The sequence below is a fragment of the Strongylocentrotus purpuratus genome, unplaced genomic scaffold (genome assembly GCF_000002235.5).
Source record: "Strongylocentrotus purpuratus isolate Spur 01 unplaced genomic scaffold, Spur_5.0 spur5_scaffold_6, whole genome shotgun sequence".
NCBI lineage: Eukaryota > Metazoa > Echinodermata > Echinoidea > Camarodonta > Strongylocentrotidae > Strongylocentrotus > Strongylocentrotus purpuratus.
The window spans coordinates 43,842,465-43,868,573 of NW_022145612.1; the positions used below are offsets into that span (position 1 = coordinate 43,842,465).

General features: G+C 36.3%; 3 protein-coding genes and 1 long non-coding RNA gene across 7 annotated transcripts in view; 2 read left to right on the plus strand and 2 right to left on the minus strand.

Moving 5' to 3' along the window:
- LOC580798 (kinesin-like protein KIF28P) overlaps window positions 1-3,807 on the minus strand; it is a 30,041-nt gene extending 26,234 nt beyond the window's left edge. For 2 of the 4 annotated variants that reach the window (XM_011670588.2, XM_030972059.1), the window contains exons 1-4: window positions 3,552-3,806; window positions 2,559-2,759; window positions 1,978-2,110; window positions 871-1,065 (exon numbers count right to left, since the gene is read on the minus strand). In XM_011670588.2, coding sequence (XP_011668890.1) covers window positions 871-1,065; window positions 1,978-2,110; window positions 2,559-2,759; window positions 3,552-3,593 — 571 coding nt within the window. In that variant the 5' untranslated portion in view covers window positions 3,594-3,806. Of the gene's footprint in view, window positions 1-870; window positions 1,066-1,977; window positions 2,111-2,558; window positions 2,760-3,551 lie in introns of all 4 variants that reach the window. The other 2 variants (XM_030972058.1, XM_030972060.1) reach the window with 2 other exon arrangements.
- Window positions 210-20,463, plus strand: LOC115919143. The gene is made up of 2 exons (XR_004061716.1): window positions 210-280; window positions 18,703-20,463. It is a non-coding gene; the product is annotated as an uncharacterized LOC115919143 (long non-coding RNA).
- Window positions 6,141-10,837, minus strand: LOC754445 (prefoldin subunit 5). Its single transcript, XM_001178621.4, has 6 exons — window positions 10,685-10,837; window positions 9,920-10,022; window positions 8,884-8,915; window positions 8,512-8,586; window positions 7,981-8,086; window positions 6,141-6,991 (listed from the first exon to the last, which is right to left on the minus strand). Exons 1-6 carry the CDS (start codon window positions 10,760-10,762, stop codon window positions 6,918-6,920), a joined length of 468 nt encoding a protein of 155 aa, XP_001178621.1. The 5' UTR covers window positions 10,763-10,837; the 3' UTR covers window positions 6,141-6,917.
- LOC580669 (nucleolin 1) lies at window positions 10,853-18,334 on the plus strand. Its single transcript, XM_030972061.1, has 5 exons — window positions 10,853-10,974; window positions 11,550-11,602; window positions 11,957-12,124; window positions 17,483-17,577; window positions 18,073-18,334. The coding sequence occupies exons 1-5, from the start codon at window positions 10,916-10,918 to the stop codon at window positions 18,310-18,312; spliced, it is 615 nt and encodes a 204-aa protein (XP_030827921.1). The 5' UTR covers window positions 10,853-10,915; the 3' UTR covers window positions 18,313-18,334.
- Window positions 20,464-26,109: the final 5,646 nt, after the last annotated feature.

Consider the following 26,109-nt stretch of genomic DNA (forward strand, 5'->3'; position numbering starts at 1 on the left):
TAAAGGTACTTTTGCATCAATGCTCAGTCGATTCTTATTAAAGTTGATCTTCTATTACTAAGTACGAGGATACTGTAGAATGAGATAATTATAGGGTCCAATTTCAGAGAACAGTATATTTCCACAAGAGGATCATCTTCTGGTATCTGTAATTGTACAGTGAAACCTGTCCATAATGGCCACCCAAGGGAGACAAGAAAAGTGGTCTTTATGTATAGGTTCCTTTAGAACATGTTTCAATTAGAAACCATTTTCAAGGGAAACAAAAAATGTGGTCTTTGTATCAAGGTGGTCACTACAGCAGGTTCGACATTAGTAGTAATATACTGAGAGAAAGAGATTTATGACACAGGCATGTGTGTGCACTCTAAGCTCAATTTGTGGAGCTCTCAATAGTTCGTCTCAAATACAATCTCTATGGAAGGAACTACTTTGGTGCTGCATGAATATGACCTGCATGAATGAATGAACGAGCATGACTGTCAGTGCAGTGACGTAACTATCTCCACTCTGTGAGCTCTGATTTTTAGCAGCCATCAATAAACTCTTCATATTAATGGGACATTACATTTTCAGATGATATATCAGTGGCAATTTAAAGCACAATTGTGGCTATACTTGACAACATTTCTGTCTCTGTTAAAAAAAGTATTGATCAGGGCCCCGTCTTACAAAGAGTTGCGATTAATCCAAATCAATCGCAAATTAGCAGTCTCACATCTCTTCTGTACATAGTTGTGATTGATATCAATCACAAATAAGTTTAGATTGTTATCAACTCTTTGTAAGACAGGGCTCAGGTATCCAAGAAAACTATTAACTAAACTGCCATCAGTCTTTCTTTGCAGAACACAAACACCCCCTACTTACCATAGAAACCTTTCTTTGGATGCTCTCTGATCTTGAGACCACCCTTCTTCTTGGATGCAGGATTGAGGAGGTCTCGGACCTGCTCATTGTAGATCTCTAACATGCTGTAAGAGACCTCGTACTCCGCCTTCGTACCTTCAGACTTCTTCTGGTCTATCTCTTGAAAGATCTTATCACAGAAGATGGGTACAATGCCTAGACAACAGAGAGAAATAACATTATCAGTTTCAATAGCTTGTCTATCTTGGGTCTTGCAATTCTTACATTTAACTTTTATTTTGTCAATTTGTCATAATGATGTTTACTGATCTTATCACAGAAGATGGGTACAATGCCTAGACAACAGAGAGAAATAACATCATCAGTTTAAATAGCCTCTTGGGGCTTGATTCTGACATTTTTGTTTTATTTTGTCAATTTGTCAGAATGATGTTTACTGATCTTTGCTGTGACAGGCAAAACCAGAGAGCCAATACTTGCTCCAGAACATTTTCTCTGAGCTACAGTTCATCATTGACTGGTTAGGGCTTGGGTTGTTGGTTATTTTCAGGTTATGGTTTAGGTGCAGAGCACGGGCTCCATGGTTGATGTTACGAATACCATTAGAGTTAAAATTGGAAACAGAAAGATTATTATACAATCCTGACAATATTTGGCAGGATTACATCTTTCAAAATTCCTGAATTCACATGACCAAAGTCTTTTCAAGGTATTTATGCAATGAATTTAGCATATATAATCTTTTGGGGTAGTTCTTTATTGTATTTGTGGTAAAATTATCTTTACTTTACGTCGCCTTCAATCCTCTGAATCCAACTTGAAAAATTCCCATACTTCTTTTCTGTCAAGATACTCAACTTTAATGAGAAACAATTCCTTTTCTAAAAGGTTCTCCATTCTAAAAATTAAAATATGTACTCTTGTAGTAAAACCAAATTAAAATCAAATTTTCCTAATACATTCTAAAGTCTTTCTCTTTTCACCAATAATTACTATACAGAGACTATTTGGCAACAGCCATAGATGCAACTTGAATTCAGCGTAAATATTCATAAATGAATGATACACGCCATTAAAACTAAAACAACAACATTAACTTGTGTGTACCTTTGTTTTCTCCATATCCCACCATAGAGTAGGATTTGCCTGAGCCAGTTTGTCCATAGGCAAACAGACAAGAGTTGTAACCTTGCCAGGCATTGGCCAAAACACCTCTACCAAGATCCTCAAACACTCGTTTCTGCAAGAGGAGAACATGAAAATCTTGTAAAATGATGTACCGGTACATAAAAGCGTTAATAGACAACAAAGATGAGAGGCTTGGATCATCACAATTTTAATCAACTGAAATCAAATCAATTGGTAATATATAATCATCAATTAAATTTAAAAATTAATTTGAAAAAAAACCTGAAACATTTTCCAATCCTGAACCTAATAGAGATGGTAGAGGAAGAAGCAAAAAGAAGAGAAAAAGAAAAAAAATCAGAAAAAAATGCAAGAAAATGGAGGGGTGGGGAAGAGAAGAGATTATATGACCCTCTGCAACATCCTTCCCCAGTCATCTGTATTATATCAATCTCATACAACCAGAGCACCTCCCCCCCCCCCCCCCCCCCTATAACGCCACTGCCCCCCTGAATGCTGTACCCAAGCTACACCAGATTCAGTATAGACCAAATCTTTACCTGATCGCAGTATTTTTTGTTGGATGCTTCAAGATAACCATCATCGGTAGCCGGCACTGTGTATCCATCATGTGACCAATAACTGTAATCAAAGTTGAATTTGCGTGGTTCCTCGTTTGGGGCTTCTGGATCAGAGATAGTGGTGGTATTCCCATTCATGTCGATAATGAGCTTGGCATTGCGAGCCTTTTCTCTGGAGTTGTGCACCGGAATTAAGGTCAAACTTTATATATTATGAACATCAAACTTCATTCATTGATTTATTCATTTCGTTGATTTTCATACAAATGCTAAATTGGGACACAATTAAGTTATAGGCCTACTGCAATATTCTTCATATGACTGTCTCAGATCCAAATTTGTGCTGAATACAATCATTATCATTAGCAGATGTAGTACAAGTACTAAAACAGTAGAAGTACTGTTTAGTACATTGTATTATCAATATCATCATTATCATTAATCATCACAATTTCTCCAAAAGAGCTGGGATTTAACTATATGAATAAATTACTTCATTGTCATATTATTATTAGTTGATCATATATTAGTAATCAGTCATGCAGTACAGGGGGTATATATAATTGACATTGTGCAATTGTGTTCACAAAGATGGTAGATTATGGAAGCAATGCCAATAATAATATAGAGGTCTATAGGCCTAGATCTACATTGAAGCACAATCATGCAATGTCCAGCTCCCTACCCATTTTAAACTGTACGCTTAAAATATAGCTCTACCTTATGACCTTTTCAGTCTTTGAAAACAAAGCATCTATATAGACCTAGCTAGTCTTTAGTATTCCATCCCCATTCACTTTTCTACCTAGACTAGACCTATTAAGTATTATAAAAAATCACAAAAAATCAGGCAACTCGACACCGCACTGCGCCCTTGCCAGAACTGCTGCATCATGTGCGAAAGGCAGGCCCTGGGATATGGCGCAGCTCAGGCGGGGAAGGATGCCATCACTTCGTTCATGAAAAGGATATGAATGGCCGACAACGAACCGCTACTTTTACACTTTCCGCCATGTTGACCACTTCCTAAAGCTTTAAAATCCGTTCAATAGTTTCTTTCCGATTAGGAAGTGTCGCTTTTCCAACTCTATCAGCTTGTAATACGGCCGAAATTGGAGTGTCCCACTTCAGAACAAGAACTACGCGGAGAAACTCACGGCCATTTTTCCATTGATTTTTCACGGCTGACCAGTTGTTTACATTGATCGCTATAGAGACCCATGCACAGACTGGTTCCGACTGACGTGCGATGCGGGATCTTCTATTGTCTGTGCGCCCAGTTTGGGCTGTTGGTAAGAAACATGCATTAGGAATCTACCCAATGAGATGGATTGTTTACATAGCAGATGATAGCCGCTTAATTTAGCTCATTTTCCTCTCCACTAATGGAAACGACTCATTATGAGTTTTATACTCATTATTTATTATATATTCTAAGCTCGTTTGCTTGGTATACAGCTAGGGCATATAAGATATGCAATATATGATTGTTCAGCATCAAAAGAAAACGGTACTGTTATTATATCACTTTAAAAGTGGTATAACGCCACTTCCGAGGGATTTTAAATATTGATCTTTCTTCTTTTCATTTGCGAATGCGTCATGCCTGAAAATATTTGGCTTTGCATGACCATGAGCCCATTGATATTCAAATGAGATGTTTTGACAGATCATGATGATGATATATCCAACAAAAGAATATATATCACATCTTATTTTGGTCTGTATATAACAAGAAGACATTTGTCAAAATATGCTTCTTTAATTTTTAATGCATGGCAAAATTTTGAATTTCAAGAATTAGAATAGTTTGAACATGTAATGTCATATGAAATGCTTAGGTGTTTTAAATCGGTGAAACAATGGTGGCTTGTGTCAGCAAATAAAACAATATTTTTGTGTTCTCTCTCTCGTTTCGCTCACTCCCTTTCCTTCCCTTCTCTCTCTCTCTCTCTCTCTCTCTCTCTCTCTCTCACACTTTCTCTCTTTTCCTTCAGATTCCTCCTCCCTCCCTCTATCTCTTCATAATCACCTTGTATGGTAAAACTAAAGATATGGATATTTCACTAACTCCCCAAGTCAAGAAAACTACTCAAAATAGTGCTTACTTTAGTCATCCTAACAGCCTCTCATGTTCTTCTCTTACAATGTATAGAGGAAAGTATTTGTGTTAATAATCAAATTAGCCATTAAACAAAGATATGTAACCCTATTAAAGAGTTTTTGTCACTTTTCAACTCTTTAAAATCATAATTTACCCACCATAAGACCTCGAGCCCAAAGCATCATCCCTGTAGATAACTGTGTACACAATGGTTAACATTCATCTCCACTCAACATTCAAAGGTGCTTGACAAATTTATACATTACACAATTCAACACTAAATTATTAAGATTTACACAGAGACTGTATTGCACAATTTTGTCTCTAAATATCTTTTTGACAAACTCACATCAATACACCCCAAATACCATAACACTGACAAGAGAGAGAGAGAGAGAGAAAGAAAAAAAAACAGAATCAAATCAATTAAGAGTTTGTTTCTTTTAATATCATTACAAAACAGGAAGTCATAAAAACACAAAATAAAGCACAGCAATTCTTTCAAATAAAGAATAATGAAAAGAGATACATGTGTACACATAATATATTACACGCCAATCTACCATGTAAGTGTGCAAACAAATTGGAAGCTTGGGCAAAAATCCTTAAATTTTGCGTCTCAGATGACAGATGTAATAGTGAATGGACCTTTAATGGTCCATACATGCAAAATTGAAGATTATTGAAATGGCTGATAATGGAACAGCTCATGTGATCACATTGAATACCCATGAACATATCATCATCATGCCATATACGTCTTACTACTTACCGGTACCCATTGATCAAAGTTGTAATTTGAACACTCTTGAATTTGGAATACAATAGATATACAGAGCAGCAGATAAATGTAATTTTATGATATTCAATGATGCTATCTTCCCCCTTTCGTCAACTCATGAAATAACCCCATTAAAATAGCTTTCTTTACACAATCAGGCTTGTAACTAGAATTTTAGTGAGGGGGAGGGGGGGGGGGGGGGGGAGGGTGCAGACATTATACAAGGTGGGCCCTTTTGAGGGTGTAAAGCCCCCATATAGGGGGACAGTCTGGGAGGGGGTGACCCAGGGTGGGGAAAATTTGGGCACCTTTCTGACAGAAAATCAAGTTTCAGATACAACTTTGATATACCCTGTACCGGTAATAATGCTGCTCTCATTCAATGAAAATAATCATGAATTATATGATATACATGTATCTGTATTCTATTCTGGTAGGCATGCACTGTTATTCATCCACATTTTAGCACATGTGCAATGATGATGACCAATCAGAAAACTGAATTTGAATTTGTTAGAGTGGAAGAAAACAAATCACTCAATTACAAACATGAAAGAATCTGATCTATTCAGTATGGAATCATCATTTTAAATATTATCAATTCAAAACCACTATTCAATACTTGAATTAAAAATGAAAAATTCACATTTTTAAAGTCTTTTCACAAACTAGGCCCCCAGATTCCACATGTTCTTTATTTATCACAAAACAAGTCAGTACTGCTGTAAAGCAATGGGATCCAAAACACAACTTCTATCCTCTTAAATTAGATGGACTTATATATCATGTGGCAAAATAAATACACAATTCTTTCATTCACAGGATGTAAACAGAATCAGTATCAAGTTCCATTCAGACAACATGCTGAAAAGGGAGTTCTATTTTCAGATGTTTATAATGAAATGCTTATCACAGCAATTTTTTGGGGTAGAGAAGTTGTGCCTTAAATAATAAATGAGTATATTAATTTGATACATGCTTCTCAAATAAAAAGTTGCTCATTACGACCTAAAACCTTGTGAGAGGCTTGCTTGACATAGAAACATGTAATACTGTATACACATTACAAATTTTAACCATTAAGATGCTATTATACACAACATGTGTGTGAAATAGATGGTAACCATGGGTGGAAATTGGTATTGTGAATATGATTTCATCCCTAAAAATATTACACTAAGAATATCGCAGTAGGAAAGAAATATCCATAAAAATGAATGTATTCTTAAATTGGTCTCTTCACATTACCGGTACTCCTTTAAAGTTTTCATAGTAAAAACAACAGTACCATCAACAGCGAAGTAGGTTAATCCAATGTCGCAAAGTTACAGAAATACATTTCAATGGTCTTACACTTGGATGCATCAGAACATCTTAAGGGAAACTGACATGTAATATCTTGTAAAAAATGAATAATTTATACATGAAGGATGAGCTCATCTGTTTTGATCTCCTATGACTTTACTGGCTGGTTTTGCATTTGAGACATCTGAGCTTGAATCTTCATGTTCATCACATCCATCACAACTGTAAGAGAAAGCAAAATCAATGTATTAAAGCCCCACTGCACTACTTATAGCTACTTGCGCCCTCTACATAGCAAATAATGCCCAAGCGGTGACTGTCGATCCCCCCTATAGTTCTCTTTTCTAATGTTAATTGAGAGCTGATTTTATGAGATAACCACCTGTCAGTGACCTTGCAGGGAGGTCTAATCCCTCCTGGCCAAACTAGTGCAGACGGGCTTTAAATGTACATTTATAAATTTGAGTACAACCAAGACCAACCAAGGCTAATAAGCTCTACATCACTATTAAGTATTGACTCTACTGATATTTCTGAGATTTAATGCAGAGAGTTAGTTTTAAAATGTGAAAGTTTTCTTTATCAAAAACATTTCTTGAATGTGCTTTTCAATTGTATTAACTTTACTGATATTATACAACGAAAGATTGCAACAAAATACTTGCTTACATTATATTTTATCACCTGACGAAGTGTTGCAGCGGCGCATGAAACGGCGTGATCTTTTAGATCCTTTCTTGACCATACTTTGCGAGACAAATGAATATCACTAGCGATATTATTTTTCAAAAATACATTTCATCCATAGTTTTCCATACTTTCTTTTGAATCTTGGCATCCTTTTACCAGTAAATCCTAATGGAGTCTAAACATCTCTATTGCCAAGAATTTTAACTCAAAACACTATTTTCTATCTCTGGTATTATAACAAGTATCAAATCAACAAGGCTTATCATGCCTGGGGAGAGTTTCACAAAGACTAAGATCAACTTTAAGTTGGACTTATGATCAATTATGATCTTTAGATAATGAACTATCAAAATGTTTTAATTCTGTAGATTTGTGACAACGATTTATACGTCCCTTGAGAAACCAATGCCAGTAATGGTTAGAGGAACTACTGGCATAAATGGCCTGCCATAGTTACGTTCAACTTGAAGTCGATGTTAGTCTTTGTGAAAAACCCTTTGCTCTCATCCCATTTTTCTTACCTTGTCTCATCTTTGATTTCTCTATTAGTACTGGTTGCACTTTCTCCATTTGTTTTGTGACAAAATCTACTTTCCTTTTGAAGTACTTCTTAGCTTCCTCTAGTGGCTGTGAATAAAAGACAGTGAGAACATTCAGTATCATCAATATTTTCCTTTTGATCTTTCTTTCTTACTTAATCAAAATGATTTTGATTATTATTTAATGTACATACCGCTATACTTTTATATAAAATACTTTCTAGGAAAATGACATGTTTTGAATTGCTCATATTCAGGAGTCAGCTTTTCAAAACCCATGTACATCAGTGGGAACAGAAATCCATCCATTTCAATCATTACAATAATTTATTTGCAGTCAATTTCTTACAGACTGGTGAATATTTCTGACATGTTTGTACCTTGGGGCTTGGGGCATTGTGAGGGTTAAAGAAGTTTAAAACTGCCCTGCTTTATCTATTATAAAATATTTGAGTCCAAAGAACATACATGTACATGTATAAATGCAAAGTAATTGCTGAGTAGAAAACTTACCTTTTCAACAAAGTAGCCAGTTCCTATATCTATTAAGACATTGTTGACATCTTGTAGTTTGCCTGGTACGTAGAGCTGTGAATGCTTAGGGTCAAGGAAATATTCTTGCATTTCACAAATAGGATGAAAATTATATTTATATGAAACTGATACCACCACGGACTGCTTATTCTTTAACAAAACCTTTGTCAAATACCAATTTCATGTAAGCCGCAATCTGTTTTGGACCATGATCTACAGTAACAAATCTGTTTTCAGCTGCTATTGTATGTCTGCATTCTATGTTAAATGTTCATTGTTTGTTTTGTTTTCTGCCATGATAAGGGCTTAGCCTTTAAGTCTGTCATTGAAAAGTAGCAAAATAAAGGATACAGATGATGTTAGTGGAACCAGCATCTCTTTACCTGTAGAAATAAAGATGAACAAAAAGATCAACAACAAAATTGACAATAGTATATGTACTGAAGATTCTGAGTAGTGAGTATATAAAATATATAAATACAAATTCATTTAAAGAAACAAAAGAAGTTATCCTTAATTCTAAAATACAGGTATATGGTTCAGAAACTTGGAATGTGAAATCACTAGTAGAAGGTATTTTGAGAAAGAGCCATGATACGGAAGATGTGTAGTGTGAAACTGTCCGATGAAAAGAACACAAGTGCCAGAGAAACAGTGTGGGATCTGGAAGTGGGTGGCATAAGAGGGGAAGGAAGACCAAATATTTCATGAAAAGAAATGGTGAAGAAAGAAAGCAGTAAGGTTGGTGTAAATGAGAAGGATGCTCAAGACAAGAAGAAGTGGAGGGAGGGAGTATCATTATGGTGTGAAAGTCAGTAACCCCTCGTAAGAGGGAAAAGGCTGACTGTAATAAATGATAATGATGAGGTCACACAAGGTGTATGAACTATGAAGTTTATTTTTCTGACCTGATATTTAAAAAAAGTTGATGTCCTCAAATGGATACCATCATACATACATCATCTTAAAACTGTTATGGTTATATTAATCAATTCATTTCATTCATGTAGATAGCAAGACTTGAAATATTTTGTTCAGCTTTCCTAAAATTCCAAGTTCAAGAATTGCAGATTTAAACTATCAAAAGGTAGGTCTGTGATTCCTTGCAGATAAACTGGAGAGTCTGTTCGATTCTAGTACAAAGAAATGTTGTACTCTGTTTTCATAATTTTCTCATTAATTGTGCTTACCTTCCAAGGGCAAATGTGAGAAAGCATGAGAGAGCCATTGTGCATAATTTTTTTCGATAAACTCCCATCCTACGGGCTAATTGGCTATGCTAAACTGTCTTATTCATGTATTTCATCACAACAGATTATATCCGAAATTCATCAGGGAACATACATATTGCATGAACATTAAACTTTGTAACTAGTTTTCAACTAACCTTCATTATCCTTATTTAATTTGGATATGCTATCCGATGATTCCACAAACCTAGATTGGGCCATCTTGAGTTGCTGCAAAGAATTTTGCATCATTTCTACCTCCTGCAACATAAAATAGAATAAATCGATTCCGTTAATAGTGTGACCAACATGACCAAGTAGTAAGTACGATGAAAATATGAATTCCGATGTACTTCGTCTTCTCACCATCTCTTGATCTTCATTCATCCCTCAATCTTTTTTTGTCTTGGGGGGGGGGGGGGGGGGCAGGGTCTTCTTGTTCTCCTCTTTTGCTCTTTCTCAAAAGGTAGTTCCCCGGCCCCCTGTTCTTTACAATTCTAAACTAAACAAGACCCTACATGAATAAGTTTACTTCACAAATCCATTTTGTGTTTTTAATTTTCTACATTGCTGATTCTCTTTCATGACTCACTCATTCTCACGTCACTCACTCGGCTTGACTTTACTTCACGTCAACAATTCTCACAAACAAGTGTGTGAGCAAGACTTCATAGACCTAGATCTAATTCATATTTATCTTGTTCATTTGTTACTGTTATGCTGTCAATGAAGAATGACCTTATACACGTACGCAGCACAAAATATCTAGATCTAGACTACTAACTTTAATTTAATTTAGACAAATACATTTTCCCCTCTCATTCTCAATGGCAATGGTCCAGCACGATGGTCGATACGTGGGACCACAATAGCCAATGCTCGGCTCATGCTCTAGTAGTTGGGTATAATTTACAAAAGTTCACCTGATCTAGCTGTTCTTTGAGGCCATTCAGCTGTGGGAGTGGGAGCTGCATAAGGTCGACTTGCTGTCCTTCAGCCATGATTGTTTATCTAAATCACAATTTGTACAAATAAATGGTCTAATCAAATGTGATTAGCGTGAGAAATGTAAGTTATGACGTCACTAATTTGCTAATCGCATGCTCCAGATCCGTCGGCCGACACAATAAAAATTTCTTCATTCACTAAATAAAATGGCAGAAAACGATGCGAAATCAGCACCAGTCAAGTCTAGAAAGGAGCGTAGAATGCAGTAAGTAAATATAAGTATTTTAGGTACTCGAGATATTCTACATTGGTTTCATAATGATGATCATTGACACGCGCGATGATGCTAAATTAACTTAAGCCTTGCACCACATATTGAATTTTGTGTTGTAATAATATATCTTGACTAAAGCTTTTCTTGTTGCACCTGGTTATAGCCTAAACGTGTTGTTGTCCATGTGGAAGTAAGTGATCTAAATAAATTAGTGTAGAATATGAAGAGAGATTATGTCAGTGCGTCTGTGGTGTGATTGCCAGTGTTATCGCGTGCAGCAGCCCAAAGGCCAAAGGCAAAGCAAAGCGGACAAACTGAAACTCGTGAAAGTGAAACTTGAAAGTGAAATCTGAATCGAATGAATGCATTTGAATGAGTGAAACTGTGAAAGTATTTAGAAATAGAAGTTGAGTTTTGGCTTAACTTGTACCCATGAATGATTACTCTATGATCTCTATCACCATGAAATTACTATTCTTTACCCTAGTTTCTCTTTAATCATGTTAATTGAGGTTTATTCTATTTATTAAATGTTGCCAATGGAAATAATTCTCCTTGTATTTCAGATGGTGGGGTGAGCATCAGGCGAATCAACAGAATGAAGAGGACAATTCAGCAGGTAAGTTGTCATTTGGCCCTCAGCCCCCTCCCCCCTCCCTCAAATGTAAAAAATTACAAGTCAACAAAAAGTACTGAATTTACTTGAAGGGGTGGGGGAGGGAGGGAGAAAAAAAGAGACAGAGACAAGAGACCAATGCATGTGCGAATAGTTTTCTTCAATATGCATATATATTTCATAGATTTTTCCCCTCGTTTTTTAACACTACTTTTCAGAGCTTCATTATTATAGAAGTATTTCAGAATGGCTGTTCTTACTGTAATTTTTAACCTTTATATTAGTTTTTATCAATCCTTTCGCTTTCTTCCGTAATAGTCCATCCATTGTGTAATTATTTTGTTCTTCTTAAAATAGAATCTACTGACAAGACAGTCAAGCCCCCTGTAGAAGCTGAAAGTGCGGATACCACAGAGACAAAAGGGAAGAAATCTGGAAAGAAAGCAAAGTTTTATGTGCTCTTTGTTGGTCAGATTCCATACAGTGCTACGACAGAAGATGTCACCAAGCACTTCTCTACAGCTGGTGAGAAAGCTTTGACCAACTTCCTTCTTCTTAAATTCTCTTTCTTCATGTGAGGGTATCGACTCGAAGTCATAAATGAGACGAAGCAGTAGTTGCGGTTCTATTGGGTATGATAGGCCAATCTTTATTTCATGATAATCGAATCAAACAAAAGAGGGTAGAAGACCCTTGACTGCGTGAAGTCACTTCAGTTGCTGTAGAAAATTAAAAGACACAAAAACTACAGTAAGTATTGCATCATTATGATCACAAATAATTACTTGCTACATCTGCTTTCCAGATCATCTTCCTATTATACAGTGTATGCATTTTAGTTCATACATGTACATTGTATAGATATTGAGTTTACCTCAGCCTATGAAATTCATGTAGTAAATAGATCTGCAATGAAGGCCACTCCCTATTTATTACTTTCACATATATATAACACAATTCTCCAAATGAGTGAGCTACCATAATTATTCTATCAGCCTTAAGCAATATAGAAACATACTCCAACTAATCACAATACAAGGCTTACCAAAAAGCAATGTCCTACCACGCTTTTCTAGCATTAATAGGCATAACTCAATTACCACCAGCATGCATCCTTCATGTAAATTAAAGTTAAATCTCCCTCTTCTTCACACAAATCATAATCTATCCAATCAAGCACCTCAGCAATCTTAACATTAGAGAGTTAATAATATACTGTACTCACATATTAAGGTGTCCAAAATCAATTGTATACATCAAGAATATCAGGATGAGACATCAATTACAGCTTCATGTAGGCACAGCTACAGCCAGTCCCATCTCTGCTCACTGCATGTATGAGCTTTTACCTGCATACAGTGAGTGTATGTTCACTGGGGCATATCGCTCCTCCTTAGGTACATTCCTTTTGTCCCTGACTAATTTGCATTATAAAGAAAGGGCTATTTCTCATTCCCTCACAATCTCCCCTGCTAAAATCAAAGTTTGTCCTCAAACTTTCCATATAGTTGCATAGGTACCAAGATACATGTACAGTATAAATTTGTAAACATATACTTCTCCAGATATACATCAAAACAAAACTATTCTCCTCCCCAAATCCCAACTTTAAGTCCATTTCTTTCCTATACCTGTATGAAAAGAACAAAAACTATAATTAATGTGTTTGTTCACAAACACATCTTATCAATCAATATTTCCACCGTTTTCTTCAATAATATCGATTAAAGTTTTATGTTCACAAACGCTGATATCGTCCACAAGATTCCAACCACTTTCTCCAGTAATAGTTCCATATCAGGTAGTAAGAGTTGCTATTAATATGACGTAGAGGTTTCATCCCAATGTAACTCGCGATTAATACCACTTTGGAGTCTGTCAATCAAAACTACACTATGTTCGTTCTGTGCACTTGGCTTTACTCTGGCATTACCATCGATGAAGTTAGCTGTCGCTGCAGACCGAGGTAGACGAAGAGGATTGCTGTGTTTCCCTTTAGTCGGCCTCAGGCTTCGACGTGGATGTGGTGGTGGGGAAAGGAGGTCATCCTCATCACTGGATTCTGGTTCAGGGGTCCAGACATGTAAATCAGGCTGTTCGTCAGTGGACTCAGCTGGTAGATCCCTTACCACTATTTCAATGGCTGAGCTGGAGTCATCAGAAATGCTATCAGTCTGCTCTTGGGGGGTATTGCGTGTTCTCCCCTGTCTGGTTTTGAGAATGACAGGGTCTGATTGTTCACTGACTGGGCACACCTTTAGCTCCCTTCGGTTGACAGTCCGTGGACCACTACTTCCATCTGCTTTCTCAATAACATAGACTGCTCCCTCTCCTGGTCGGGATACAATCTTGTATATCGTTGATTGCCACTCATCAGCGATACCTTGAGGATGGCTCCTTAGGTACACTCTGGTGCCAACTGTCAGTGGTCTCTCTTTAGCAGATTTGTCATAGTGTGCCTTGCGATAAACTGCTTCATGTTCAAGTCTCTCCCCTGCTTTTTGGTAAGCCCATTGTAGAACCTTGGTGAGCTTAGCCAGCCAGTCTAGAAGCTGAAATTCTTCCAACTGTTCCCTGGGTTCCTCATTATCCAGCATTTCTTCCTCATCTTGGATAGATTGGGAATAGACATGAGTGTGCTGGAGTTCCTCTGGCATACAACATCCATCTACCATACAACATCCATCAGAAGTATATGTCGCCTCTTGTGCAGTGTCGGGTGACGCATGGGGGCATCGAGATAAACCATCAGCTACCTTGTTTGACGCTCCAGGTTTGTATTGTACATCAAAGTTGAATGCAGAGAGGGCGCCAACCCATCGCTGTTCTACAGCCCCTAGTTTCGCCTACACGAACAAGGCCCACAGTACTGTTCTTGTCGATCAAATTCTTGCTTGTGACAACCGACGCATCAGCTCCAATTACGGTTGCTAAGGTCTCAACTGGCAATCCTTGTAGAACATTCATTCCAAGCAGAATGGGATGTTTTGGTTTATGTGTTGTATTTGTTACTAGAATTCCTCTTTCCGGAACTGTAATGCCAGCAATAGTCACATCAGCCTCACAATATCTAGAGTAATTAATATCTGTCCCATTTGCTGCACTAAGAGAAATCCAGTTTAAGTCCTTCAGAGTCGATGGCGGAAATGATCGCTGGAAACAATCGGAAGTGATGGTTGTGACTTGAGACCCACAGTCTACCACACTAGTGAGTTCCATCCCATTTATAGCTATGATGCTCGTGGGGCAAATACCAATGAGCTTGTCTTGCTCTCCATTTCTAGAGCCCCTTCCAAATATCTCTGAGGAGGCACCCAGGGCTTGGCTCTCAGCCCTGGGTGTATTCAGTTTCCCTGTTGCTGTTGCTGACTGTTTGACTGTCCAGCCCTCTGTGTACGTGGATTGCCCCCAGGATGAGGACTCTCACACTCCCTTGCATAATGACCCATTCGGTGGCATCGATGGCACTCAATCTTACTCTTGTCTAGGGGAGGTCTCCTGGGACTCATGGCATTGTCCTGCCTCTCCTCTAACTGACTTAGACGAGAGTTGAAGATGCCTTGTTGTACTATCATCTTGTCAAGTAACTGTGTTTGGCCATTGATCGCTGCAGTGAGCCCCTCTATCATCTTTCCCATCTGTGCTGTGGCTTCAGCCTGGTAGGTGGTGCATTTCTTTTTGCGTGGGTTGATGCCCTTAAGTTCTCCCTCATCCATCTCCACCGCCCAGTCTCGTACCTCTAGAAAAGACAATCCTGGCTTTTCTTTAGACAACCGCTTCATTTCTCTCCTGAGTACTGGGTCACTCAAACCATCTCCAAACTGTTCTTTGATGATATTCTTTGACTCTGGAGCTCCTGGTTTACGTTGCAATCGAGTCGCAAATGCAAGTAAGGCATATGCGTACTGTGCCACAGACTCATCTTCATTTTGTACTCGGTTATATATCTGCCGCATCAGTTGACTAGCATTCAGCTTGTCCCCGAAAGCTTCCAATAAGATGTTCATTATTGACTCTGCATCCTTCTTTTCTCTATCTTGGCGATGTTGCACCTCCTGCCTTGCAGATCCTTCCAAGTGAGCTAGCACGTAGTCAATAGCACTCTCACCCGTCAGCTTTCGAAGTTTAATTCCTGCTCTAATGTCCTCCACAAAATCTGAGACCAGCATATTTTCAGTGCCACTAAAGGGCCTGATTTTCTTTTCCTTGGGAGGGAAATAGACTTCCCGACTTTTCAGCTCCAATGACAGCTTTTCCAGCTCCTCCCTCATCTCTTCCATGGTCGTCATCTTCCTACCCTCTTTTGTCTTGTACTCCTTGCTAGCTACACACCTGGCCAAGCCAATAGTTCTCAGGTATCTGAAGAGAAACCGCACCCCATCCGTACTACCAAATGTGAGGGTATCGACTCGAAGTCATAAATGAGACGAAGCAGTAGTTGCGGTTCTATTGGGTATGATAGGCCAATCTTTATTTCATGATAATCGAATCAAACAAAAGAGGGTAGAAGACCCTTGACTGCGTGAAGTCACTTCAGTTGCTGTAGAAAATTAAAAGACACAAAAACTACAGTAAGTATTGCATCATTATGATCACAAATAATTACTTGCTACATCTGCTTTCCATCTTCCTATTATACAGTGTATGCATTTTAGTTCATACATGTACATTGTATAGATATTGAGTTTACCTCAGCCTATGAAATTCATGTAGTAAATAGATCTGCAATGAAGGCCACTCCCTATTTATTACTTTCACATATATATAACACAATTCTCCAAATGAGTGAGCTACCATAATTATTCTATCAGCCTTAAGCAATATAGAAACATACCAACTAATCACAATACAAGGCTTACCAAAAAGCAATGTCCTACCACGCTTTTCTAGCATTAATAGGCATAACTCAATTACCACCAGCATGCATCCTTCATGTAAATTAAAGTTAAATCTCCCTCTTCTTCACACAAATCATAATCTATCCAATCAAGCACCTCAGCAATCTTAACATTAGAGAGTTAATAATATACTGTACTCACATATTAAGGTGTCCAAAATCAATTGTATACATCAAGAATATCAGGATGAGACATCAATTACAGCTTCATGTAGGCACAGCTACAACCAGTCCCATCTCTGCTCACTGCATGTATGAGCTTTTACCTGCATACAGTGAGTGTATGTTCACTGGGGCATATCACTCCTCCTTAGGTACATTCCTTTTGTCCCTGACTAATTTGCATTATAAAGAAAGGGCTATTTCTCATTCCCTCACATTCATATCTTCCTGTAATTGTCTTTACCTTACCTTATCTTATATTATATTTATCTTTCCTCTGTCCTCTGTTGTTGTGAATGTATGTACAATGTTTTTTTTATATAAACTAAGTTTGTATCTTGTTTATGCTAAGTATTTATTTGGGATCATTCTCATCAAGCCAATTTTGGCTTCATGATTTCCCACTTCCTTTTATCTTATGTTGATCATGAACAAACATGTATATACTTTTGATGTTTTTTAAAAAGAGAGTGAAATAAATGAAATAAAATGAAATCACGGCTTTAGTACAAATACTGCACAAAATATGGGTATGTAAATGAAGAAACTTTCTATAAGCGATCCTTTTCTATAATTTTGTTGCCTCAATCTGATCTGGCAATAACTACAAAGTAAAATTTTGGAACTGAGAAGCAATCAATCGAGGGATGCTCCTTCACATATCTCTTTTCTCACAGCTTTTTTTCCCCTTCCTGGAATTTGAACGTTTTAATTGATACATTATTGGTGTTATATTACACCATCACTAGAAAGTTAACAATTCAACTTTTTATTCTGGCTGTTTAGAACATAGAAAGTTTCATGTTCTCATTTTCACGTTTCAGGTGAATTGAAGTCTGTAAGGTTAGCCACTCACAAGGACACTGGCAAGTCTCGAGGATTTGGCTACATTGAATTCAAGAACAACAAATCATACATGGTAAGTTGAATTTGAATAAATGCATTGTTTTTTATAGGAAGCAGTGCATATAAATATAATATAAATCATTTTGATCGAAACGACTGGGAGGGAAATTAAATTCCCATTTTTTATTATTGATTCCATCATGCGCTTTATGCCATTGAATTCGCTTAAAGCCACACTGTCCTACTTGTAGCTACTTGCTCCCTCTATATAGAAAACAATGCCTAATCGGTGACCATTGGTCTCCCATGATCCTCTTTTTCTTATGTTAATTGAGAGCTGAGTTAATGAGATAACCACCTGTCCAGTGACCTTGCAGTGTGGTCTAATCCTATTAACAAGTACAGATAAGCTTTAAGAAGCATAATAGTAAATTTCATTTATTAGAACGTAATCATATTTTGATAGCTGTTTGCTGTCATTTACATCATACATGACGCATTTTGAAAATGCAATAGCTTCAAGTCAAAACATCATATTCATGTCCTTCTTTCCAACTTTCATTTTCAGAGAGGGTTGGCAATGCATCTGAGCATGCTCCATGGAAGACCAATCAATGTAGAGATCACTTCCCCCGGTCGCGGCACAAGTCTCATCAGGAAGGAGAACCTCAAGCGCAAGAACGTGGAGATGGCTCGCTTTCGTGGAATCATTGAAGGGGATGCCGCAGGGGGCGCCATGTGTATTCCAGCCTCAAAGCCCCACCCCGGCGGCAACAAGAAACAAAAGTTCAACAAAGGCAGGAGGTGACCCTTGGATGGAGATCGTCATCATGGACAGTAGACTCTGTTGATTTAAATAGAGGACTCATCGTGGAATCAGAACATTTACTTGGGAGGCCCAATGCAAAGTATTAGGATTCCGGTGCATGTTCACCAAGTCCATTTACTTTTAGACATTCTAGGGCTCTGGATTTGGAGAGAAGTTCTTCCATTCTGTGTAGATTCCTCTCGGTGGTGAGTGGAACGTGGGTCACCTGATCTTTGTACAGTCAACCTGTCTATAGCCACCACCCAAGGAAAACACAAAAAAGTGGTCTTTCTATTAAAACAGGTGATATTTGTAGACAGGTTCCTTTAGTACATGTTTCAATGAGAAACCATATTCAAGGGAAACAAAAAATGTGGTCTTTGTAGACAGGTGGTCAGACAGGTGGTCAATAAAGCAGGTTTGACTGTAGTCACTGTACTATTTTTGAAATGGGGAAACAGAGGTCAGAAGGAACACCAGAGTTGGACACTGGTGGAAGTATTACCTAATGTCATCAGTCATACTGCAGAGCAATGCTGGTTTTGCTGGAGTTGTAGTTTAAAGTGTATTTTTACAATTCCTATCAAGCATTATATACCTAAATGTAAACTGATATATGATCTTATTTATGAAAAAAATTGATGTTGCGACGTCTGTGACCCTGTTTGGTCTGTGATCTTATTACTCACAAAACTAAACAGGTTTCGTAGTGTTGCATTCTTCTATCATGTGAAGTACATGCTTGCCCTGTTTCTTGAAATACGATTTAGAAATAGCAGGATAACAAAACCCCTAGAAACCTTTGCCTCTTGAACCATCTTACACATGAAGGTATAAATGAATTATGTTTTCTTTTGTTTTTTTAAATATTGAAAGTTGCACATTCATTACATCACAAAAATAACAGGTATGATACCTTAAGGGCCCCGTCTTATAAACAGTTGCGATTGATCCAGATCAATTGCAAGTTTACAGTCTCCTATCTCTTATACAATAGTCTGTTCTCATTTTTTATGCTTCAGGAAATGTGTCAATGTTATTCATTGTAAGAATATTTTGTCCCCTTCAGCTTGAATAAAGTTTCCAGCTATATAAAAAAAAAGTACTTTTGTTGTAAATGTATCAATCTGTGTGGAACCACATTTCTGTATTAAACATGCAAATGCTGTGCAATCATCGCACGACTCTTCCCTGCACGTACCCATTGTCCGATTTTCTTGGCCACACACATAATACATGTAAGGCTATGTAAAAAATCTTATTAAGGGGGATGTCAACTCGAGAAGAAAGAAAAGCCACGCATGAGATCGCAAATGCCATTATTTTTTATATAACAAACATTGAATGAATACTGCCTTTTAATCATTCATCTCCAGATTCTTCAGAATTTCCCTTGTGAAATTATATTTCAACTTCAGCCAGTGGCCTCAGGGAAATTCTGAATTAATCTGTTCATAAAATTATTTTGTTATATTCAACTGTGGAGCATTCATTATTTGTATAATATTCATTTACACACAGAAAAAGACACATTGAATCATCATTCTGTTCATAATAATTTATTTTTTTCTCCATGTACACATTGCACACTGACAAGAAATAGGATGTACATAAAAATCTCACGATATATAGGAACACTGTCCATAACAAATTGTACACAGCACGAAAAAAAATACAGGAAATAGAAATGATAAAGTGATGCTGTGTTCTACATGTACAAAAACAAGAAGAAAAAAATGATAACCCTACTGTTCATCTATTTGTTTAGCTACAGTACTTTTGCCATAGAATACATTAGATTTTCCCTTCTTTTTAGCTTGCTTACATACAACATTGAATTTTTGCAAATACTCAATTTTTTAATCAGGTGTTCTCATCATCACCTTTGACAGCAAGACATTTTTTTTTCTTCATTTTTATAAAAGACACATATTTAAACATAATTCCTACTAAAGCACCAAATGAAGGAAAGATAACTACCTAGTGAACTAGATTGATTAAATATACCCTGCCAAATGATTATGGTAGTTGAAAAAGACCAACAAAATACATCAAGTAAACTGAGTGAAAGATTTCTATCTACCGGTACTCTGACTGTTGTTGTTATTTGTTTACCAAGCTGACTTCCTCACATGCTGTGGACTTGCTGAATACCCACCAGAAAAAAGTCAAACTCACTCCCACTTCATGGCAGTGCTGCTCCTAAGAATTGTGAAATAAGCTTATATTTTATTTATTAAAAAAAATTAGGAATATAGAAAGCTTGTGAAATGTAGGGCAAATTTTAAGCAATGACATCTTTAGTTGCTCTGTGCAATTCATTTCAGATCCATTATGATATGGGAATAAAGTTTAGAAATTATGTGACATTTTTACACATTAAAATGTCTCATCTATGAACAAATTTTGATGCTATTGTCATTATACAAATACCACTCTTTTCTCTTCCCTTTACCATAGTATTATATTAACGACACTTTTGACAGTGGTTCCAAACATTGTTCAGAAATTATTTGTACTTGTGCAATACAGCCTTATGCGATATACCAATTTAAACTGAAGACAGAAAAACCTACTGGGGAAATTCAAAATCATTCAAAAGTTGCTTGGGTTCTTACTATTTCTGTTTAAAAGAAGCACGTACAGTATGTCTACTTTGTGTTCGAAAAAAGGAAAGAAGATCTAGTCACCACTACGTGCCAATAGTAAGTACAACTTGCTTGCAGCATTATGTATGCATCATATCAATTTCTTGGGTTTCGATACATTATCATCAAGTGAAAGATGCCAAAGAAGTGACAACACTCTTTTACAGTGAGGTGTGCAGTCAATATGAAGAAAAGAATAGGTGTTTCCTTCCTTGATGCAGATATTTACTTCCATCACTGACCTCGCTACACAAAAGGAAAATAACATACTTTGATAAACCAAACTATCCATTCTAAACTCGACTACCAATTTTAATAAATCAGTATTCAGAAAGGGATCTTTACGCATAAGATTGTTTTGTTTTAACCTGGCACTCTGGTGTAACTAGGTTACATCTCATCTTGTCTTACGATTTGTTCTGCTATAAAATCATCAAGTTTTACATTGGGCCAGGAAAATTGTACTGCATTGGCATATATCATTACCAACCCCAATGTCATACTCGTACCAGGGTAGACTATCTTTCTAAGTCCTCCTCCAGAATGCTAAACTTAAACACCAGGCTTATCTTTGATACATTTCTTTATACTTTCACTAATAATAGAGAATGGACTATATTCAGAACTGTGTTTCTTATGTGAACATGATATTCTTTTGAAAACACCAAAACCCATTGTAAAATTTGCATATTAAGGTGGAATTAACGTTATCATACTCTATGTGGACACTTCTCTTTATCTCATGGAAATTTAAATTCTATCTTATATATTCAACTATTCATGCAGTAAAAGATATATGTTCGGCAACATGAATGTTAGAGAGACCTATTAGTAATGCGACTTCAGCTACATATGTTCATACATTACACATACAAGCCATCTGATTTCTGTTATTTTCAATGTTATGATTACAAGATTCAGCACCGGTTAAATGATCAAATTGGAAGCATGTATGGATGTGATTGTGACAATAATCATCAAATCATTCCTAACGATTTAACATGAGATATTATTGGTTAAGCAAACGTCCCTGTGCACGAGTATATTCATCCTAATCTAAAGAGAAATACTTTAGAAACTATCTAAACATGTAATGCTATTTTGTGCTCTGAAGTGTAAAATGAAAACGTTGAAACAAAAACCCAACCCAAATGAGGCACTTAACGATATCTATCTAAACACATCCTAAAATGTTTACCATGTACTATCTTTAAAACAAAAGCTAGGCCTGACTGGTACGATTAAACAGAATGAAACGGAAACATATTTCTGAGACAACCAATATACACATTCTACAACTCACATTTCACTGTGTCTTCTACTAGTTTTAAATGAGACAGCTGCCGTAAGGTGGGCTACATTTTTTTTTTTTAACAATTAGACCAAAAAAAAGTTACATCAAAATTAGTTGTATTTACACATGGAAAATCGAGTTGGACTTTGTGTGTTTCTAACTTCCATGCTTTCTCACATGGATACATAAAGTGGCTTCAAAACTTGCAGCTTCATTCACAAAAAATGCAGTCATTTTTGTTATTACTTGAATAGCAACACCGATAAAAAACATCCAAACTGTGACAACCTAGAAACAATTTCACCAATGTTACTCAATATATATTTAATAGCTAACTTTGAACTCATTATCAATTAAAGCAAGCATTTTCTTTAATAGTCTGTACTTTTTATTGGCACTTGATGATAGATATAATAACAATTACTTTTCTTGTCATCTATGTAAACATTTACAAGTAATTCTAAACACATAACACTTTTACACATCTTCATTTCTGAAGTTTTATTTGTCTAATTCTAGTACAATAATGTATTTTATGTTTCTTAAAATATAGATTTAGATACTTTTTAAAACCATATTTCATATCTTATCGTCATTATCCTAAAATCACTTTATAGATTTCATGAAACTATTGTACATTTTACATATAGCTCTTTTAATAGTACACAATATCTGTAGTCATTTCTAGATTTGTTTCTTATCCTCCCAGTTGAGACATTGTAAGAAACATATTTCTCTAACTAAGTACAAGTAGATTGATGATAATCTTGACATGAATTGTTCAGTACGACTTCAACTTATGAGTATATAGCTATCAATTGTGTTCTTTAAACGTAATATTACAAAGTTTGGTACCTTTATTGTTTAAAACACCATACCTGATTTTTCTTCCCCATCTTTTTGATGTTACAAGAAGAGCACACTTTCTTGTCACCTATGACATAATGTAAACACATGTATTATTAAAGAAGGCCACACTATCAAAGCGGTTCTTGATTTTTACACTGAGCAACATTGGTCAATTTTGTGTAGCACGTATCTTGTTTGTTATTACTCAGTACTCACCGAAACATCAACCTGATAAGTTATTACGTTCTGTTCTATTCTTTCTAATTATTTTCTTTCTACACTGTCATGTATAAGGCAGCAATCACACATGTACATGGTTCAAGTTGAATATTTCAATTCTTGTAAACCTATCCCAGGAGAGTTGGAGGGAACTAACTCTCTGTACATGCCCAATTTTCACCCGTCTAACACCCGTTATAAACAGCAATTATTAATTGTACGGTAATCAAGTGTTCTAGTAATGACTGGAAATGGAATCCAGCAGATCTCTCTGTGAACAAATGGGAGAAATGATTTTCAGTGATTGTGATTCCCAGCAGGTTTTTGTTAGTGTGTTTACATCTTGCTGGTTCTAATAATCCATTGATCAATTTCAGACTCGATTCAAGCCTCTCACAATGCATTGCATCACAAGAACCCAAGATTAGATTTTAAGTCCCCTTCATGAGTTGTTTCATATTAAACAAGCAATATTCAATTCATTCATGTTGTCCTTCTATTCCTACAGAGTAAAAAAATGACTTGGTTAGTTTCTACACGTTAATATTATATTCTACAGTCCTTCTCGACCATAGGCATGTTACATGTTACACAATAGGCAGTGAGAGATACAGAGGCTAGATTAATACATCGTGCATATGAACAGGTAGTAGTAGAAGAAGAAACATAACTCAGGTATCGAGAGGCACAGATGTTGGTCATGTCTATGAAGGGGAAAGGGGAGGGGGAGGAGGAGGGGAGGAATTTTCATCCATAAAGTTGTGCAATGTAACTGCAGAAACATTTATACTGGAACAATAATTTATTAGAGGTACTACAACTCTTTACATGACGGAATCAAAATTTGAAATCCGGCTTCAATCTGATTCATCTAGATTTCTCATTTCTTCAGCAAAACTCTTTTGCGGTCAAAGAAGGTGAACTACGATACTATATTGCTTTTTTTGTATAGACCAGGATGTACTATAACAAGGGCAAAACTATATAGGGTTCAATGTACTTACACTTAACTATCTCAAACTGGGTCTTGGAGACAGGCAATAATAAATAGAAAATATTACGTCCCATGTATTGAAATTCATGTTATCAATATAGTAAAAATGCTATAAATACCTATAAACAATCTTACAAAATCCCTTTTTATTGAATTCTCAATTGATTTGTAGAAATATTATCACCAAGAATAATAAGAAAATATTCTCAATTAAATATTGATTTACAAATTTATGCAAACTGAAATTAATTTCAGTGATTTTTTTTTTTTTTTTTTTTTGGGGGGGGGGGGGGGGGGGGGGGGGGAATGAGCATTAGTTTGAACGATTTTGACCATGTTCCAATTGAAAGGGCCAAAGCAACTACATCTGCTTCTCTCCACATGTTAAGTGTTTTTTTTAAACAACCATTTGCATTAGAAGGAGTTTGTATAAGGTTATCCTTGCATATAATTCTGTAGGGAGTTCCTTGTTTGTCTGGCGGTCAGCTCCATGGTCTTCTTTCTAAACCTGACTTCGGTTTTCAAAACTGGTTTTATCTTTCAGACGATTACATTACAGTACAGTCCCAGATATAACTAATCGCATCCGATTGACTGACCGACACATACCCGTAAAAGACTTGTTGCTCTCACACACATTTGAGGAAAGGAACCAGTTCTTAATACCGAAGAAGATGGAATGGAAAGATGGAGAGAAGAACATAGATCCCTATTTCATTCATTGATAGGAACCCAAATTCTTTTAAGATCTCACCAGAAGGAATATCCTTGTTCCAACAATTCTTCCCTATTTCATCTTTTTTTAAATTCTATAAATTCTTCCCATCTTCATTTCCTCATGAGAATGTAAGTTTAGAAAAAGAAGTAAAACTGGTTCCTCTCCTCAGAAATTTCAAACGATTGTCTACTTATAAGAAGTACTCATATTGCATTATAGCAAAACCTTACCTAATAAATTAGCTCTGAAGTCGAGTATAGAATGCCCAAAAGCCATATTATAATCCCTAACTTGTGACACAGAGTTGTATGCAATGCCTGAAATGATTTGTATCTACACTTGGAACTACAATTACATTAATTATCTTCAATTTCAATCAGAATTGGATAGTAACATGGAGATTTTATATGCTCGTTGAAAATGAATTCTTCCCTTTACATACAAAAGTATAAAATAAATTTCAGCCATATTTGCCCCTTTGAAAACATGACCAAGCCAAGCTTTCACTTAACTTTTTTAAATATTGATATTAAATTAATTTGGTGCATAAATTATCATTAGAGGTAGGCTAAAATCACACATCGCAACTGGATATACAAAAGATATAAGGGAGCGTAATAAATGTCAGCTTATTAATTACATTCCGAGATCAAAGGCTGTATGGTTCTGCATCAATATTAAGTGAACAATGATTTTATACTAATTAAAAAATTAGTATTAAAAGTACGTCTTAATTTGTAAGTAATTATCATTGTTTCTGTAATAACTTATAGGAATAAAAGCTTAGAGATAGTTGTGCGATAGATGATAACAAGAAAGTACCCTTAGATATAGTCATGCGTCTTTGGTTCTCCACAATACACTTTGGAAAGGGTTTAGTAAAAAATGTTCTTAAGATCACACCGCATGGATGCCTTTTAAACCCTGGTTCATGCATTATCATACAACTCGATGAATTAGTCTAAAAGAATGCTCTGTTTGATGGGTGATTCCAAGGTACAAGTTTGATAGTTATACTTCTTAACAAGATAGATCAAATCATTAAACTGGAAGGTCTGATTGTATTTCAAAAGCC

Excerpts from the sequence above, each read along its gene's own strand:
- LOC580669 (XM_030972061.1), top strand. The coding sequence starts at position 10,916 with ATGGCAGAAAACGATGCGAAATCAGCACCAGTCAAGTCTAGAAAGGAG. Across the intron at positions 10,975-11,549 it reads AGAAAGGAGCGTAGAATGCA|ATGGTGGGGTGAGCATCAGG; the intron begins GTAAGTAAATAT and ends CTTGTATTTCAG. Across the intron at positions 17,578-18,072 it reads AGAACAACAAATCATACATG|AGAGGGTTGGCAATGCATCT; the intron begins GTAAGTTGAATT and ends TTTCATTTTCAG.
- LOC754445 (XM_001178621.4), bottom strand. The coding sequence starts at position 10,762 with ATGGCTGAAGGACAGCAAGTCGACCTTATGCAGCTCCCACTCCCACAG. Across the intron at positions 8,087-8,511 it reads CTGGCTACTTTGTTGAAAAG|CCACTAGAGGAAGCTAAGAA; the intron begins GTAAGTTTTCTA and ends TTTTATTCACAG. Across the intron at positions 6,992-7,980 it reads GAAATCAAAGATGAGACAAG|TTGTGATGGATGTGATGAAC; the intron begins GTAAGAAAAATG and ends TTTCTCTTACAG.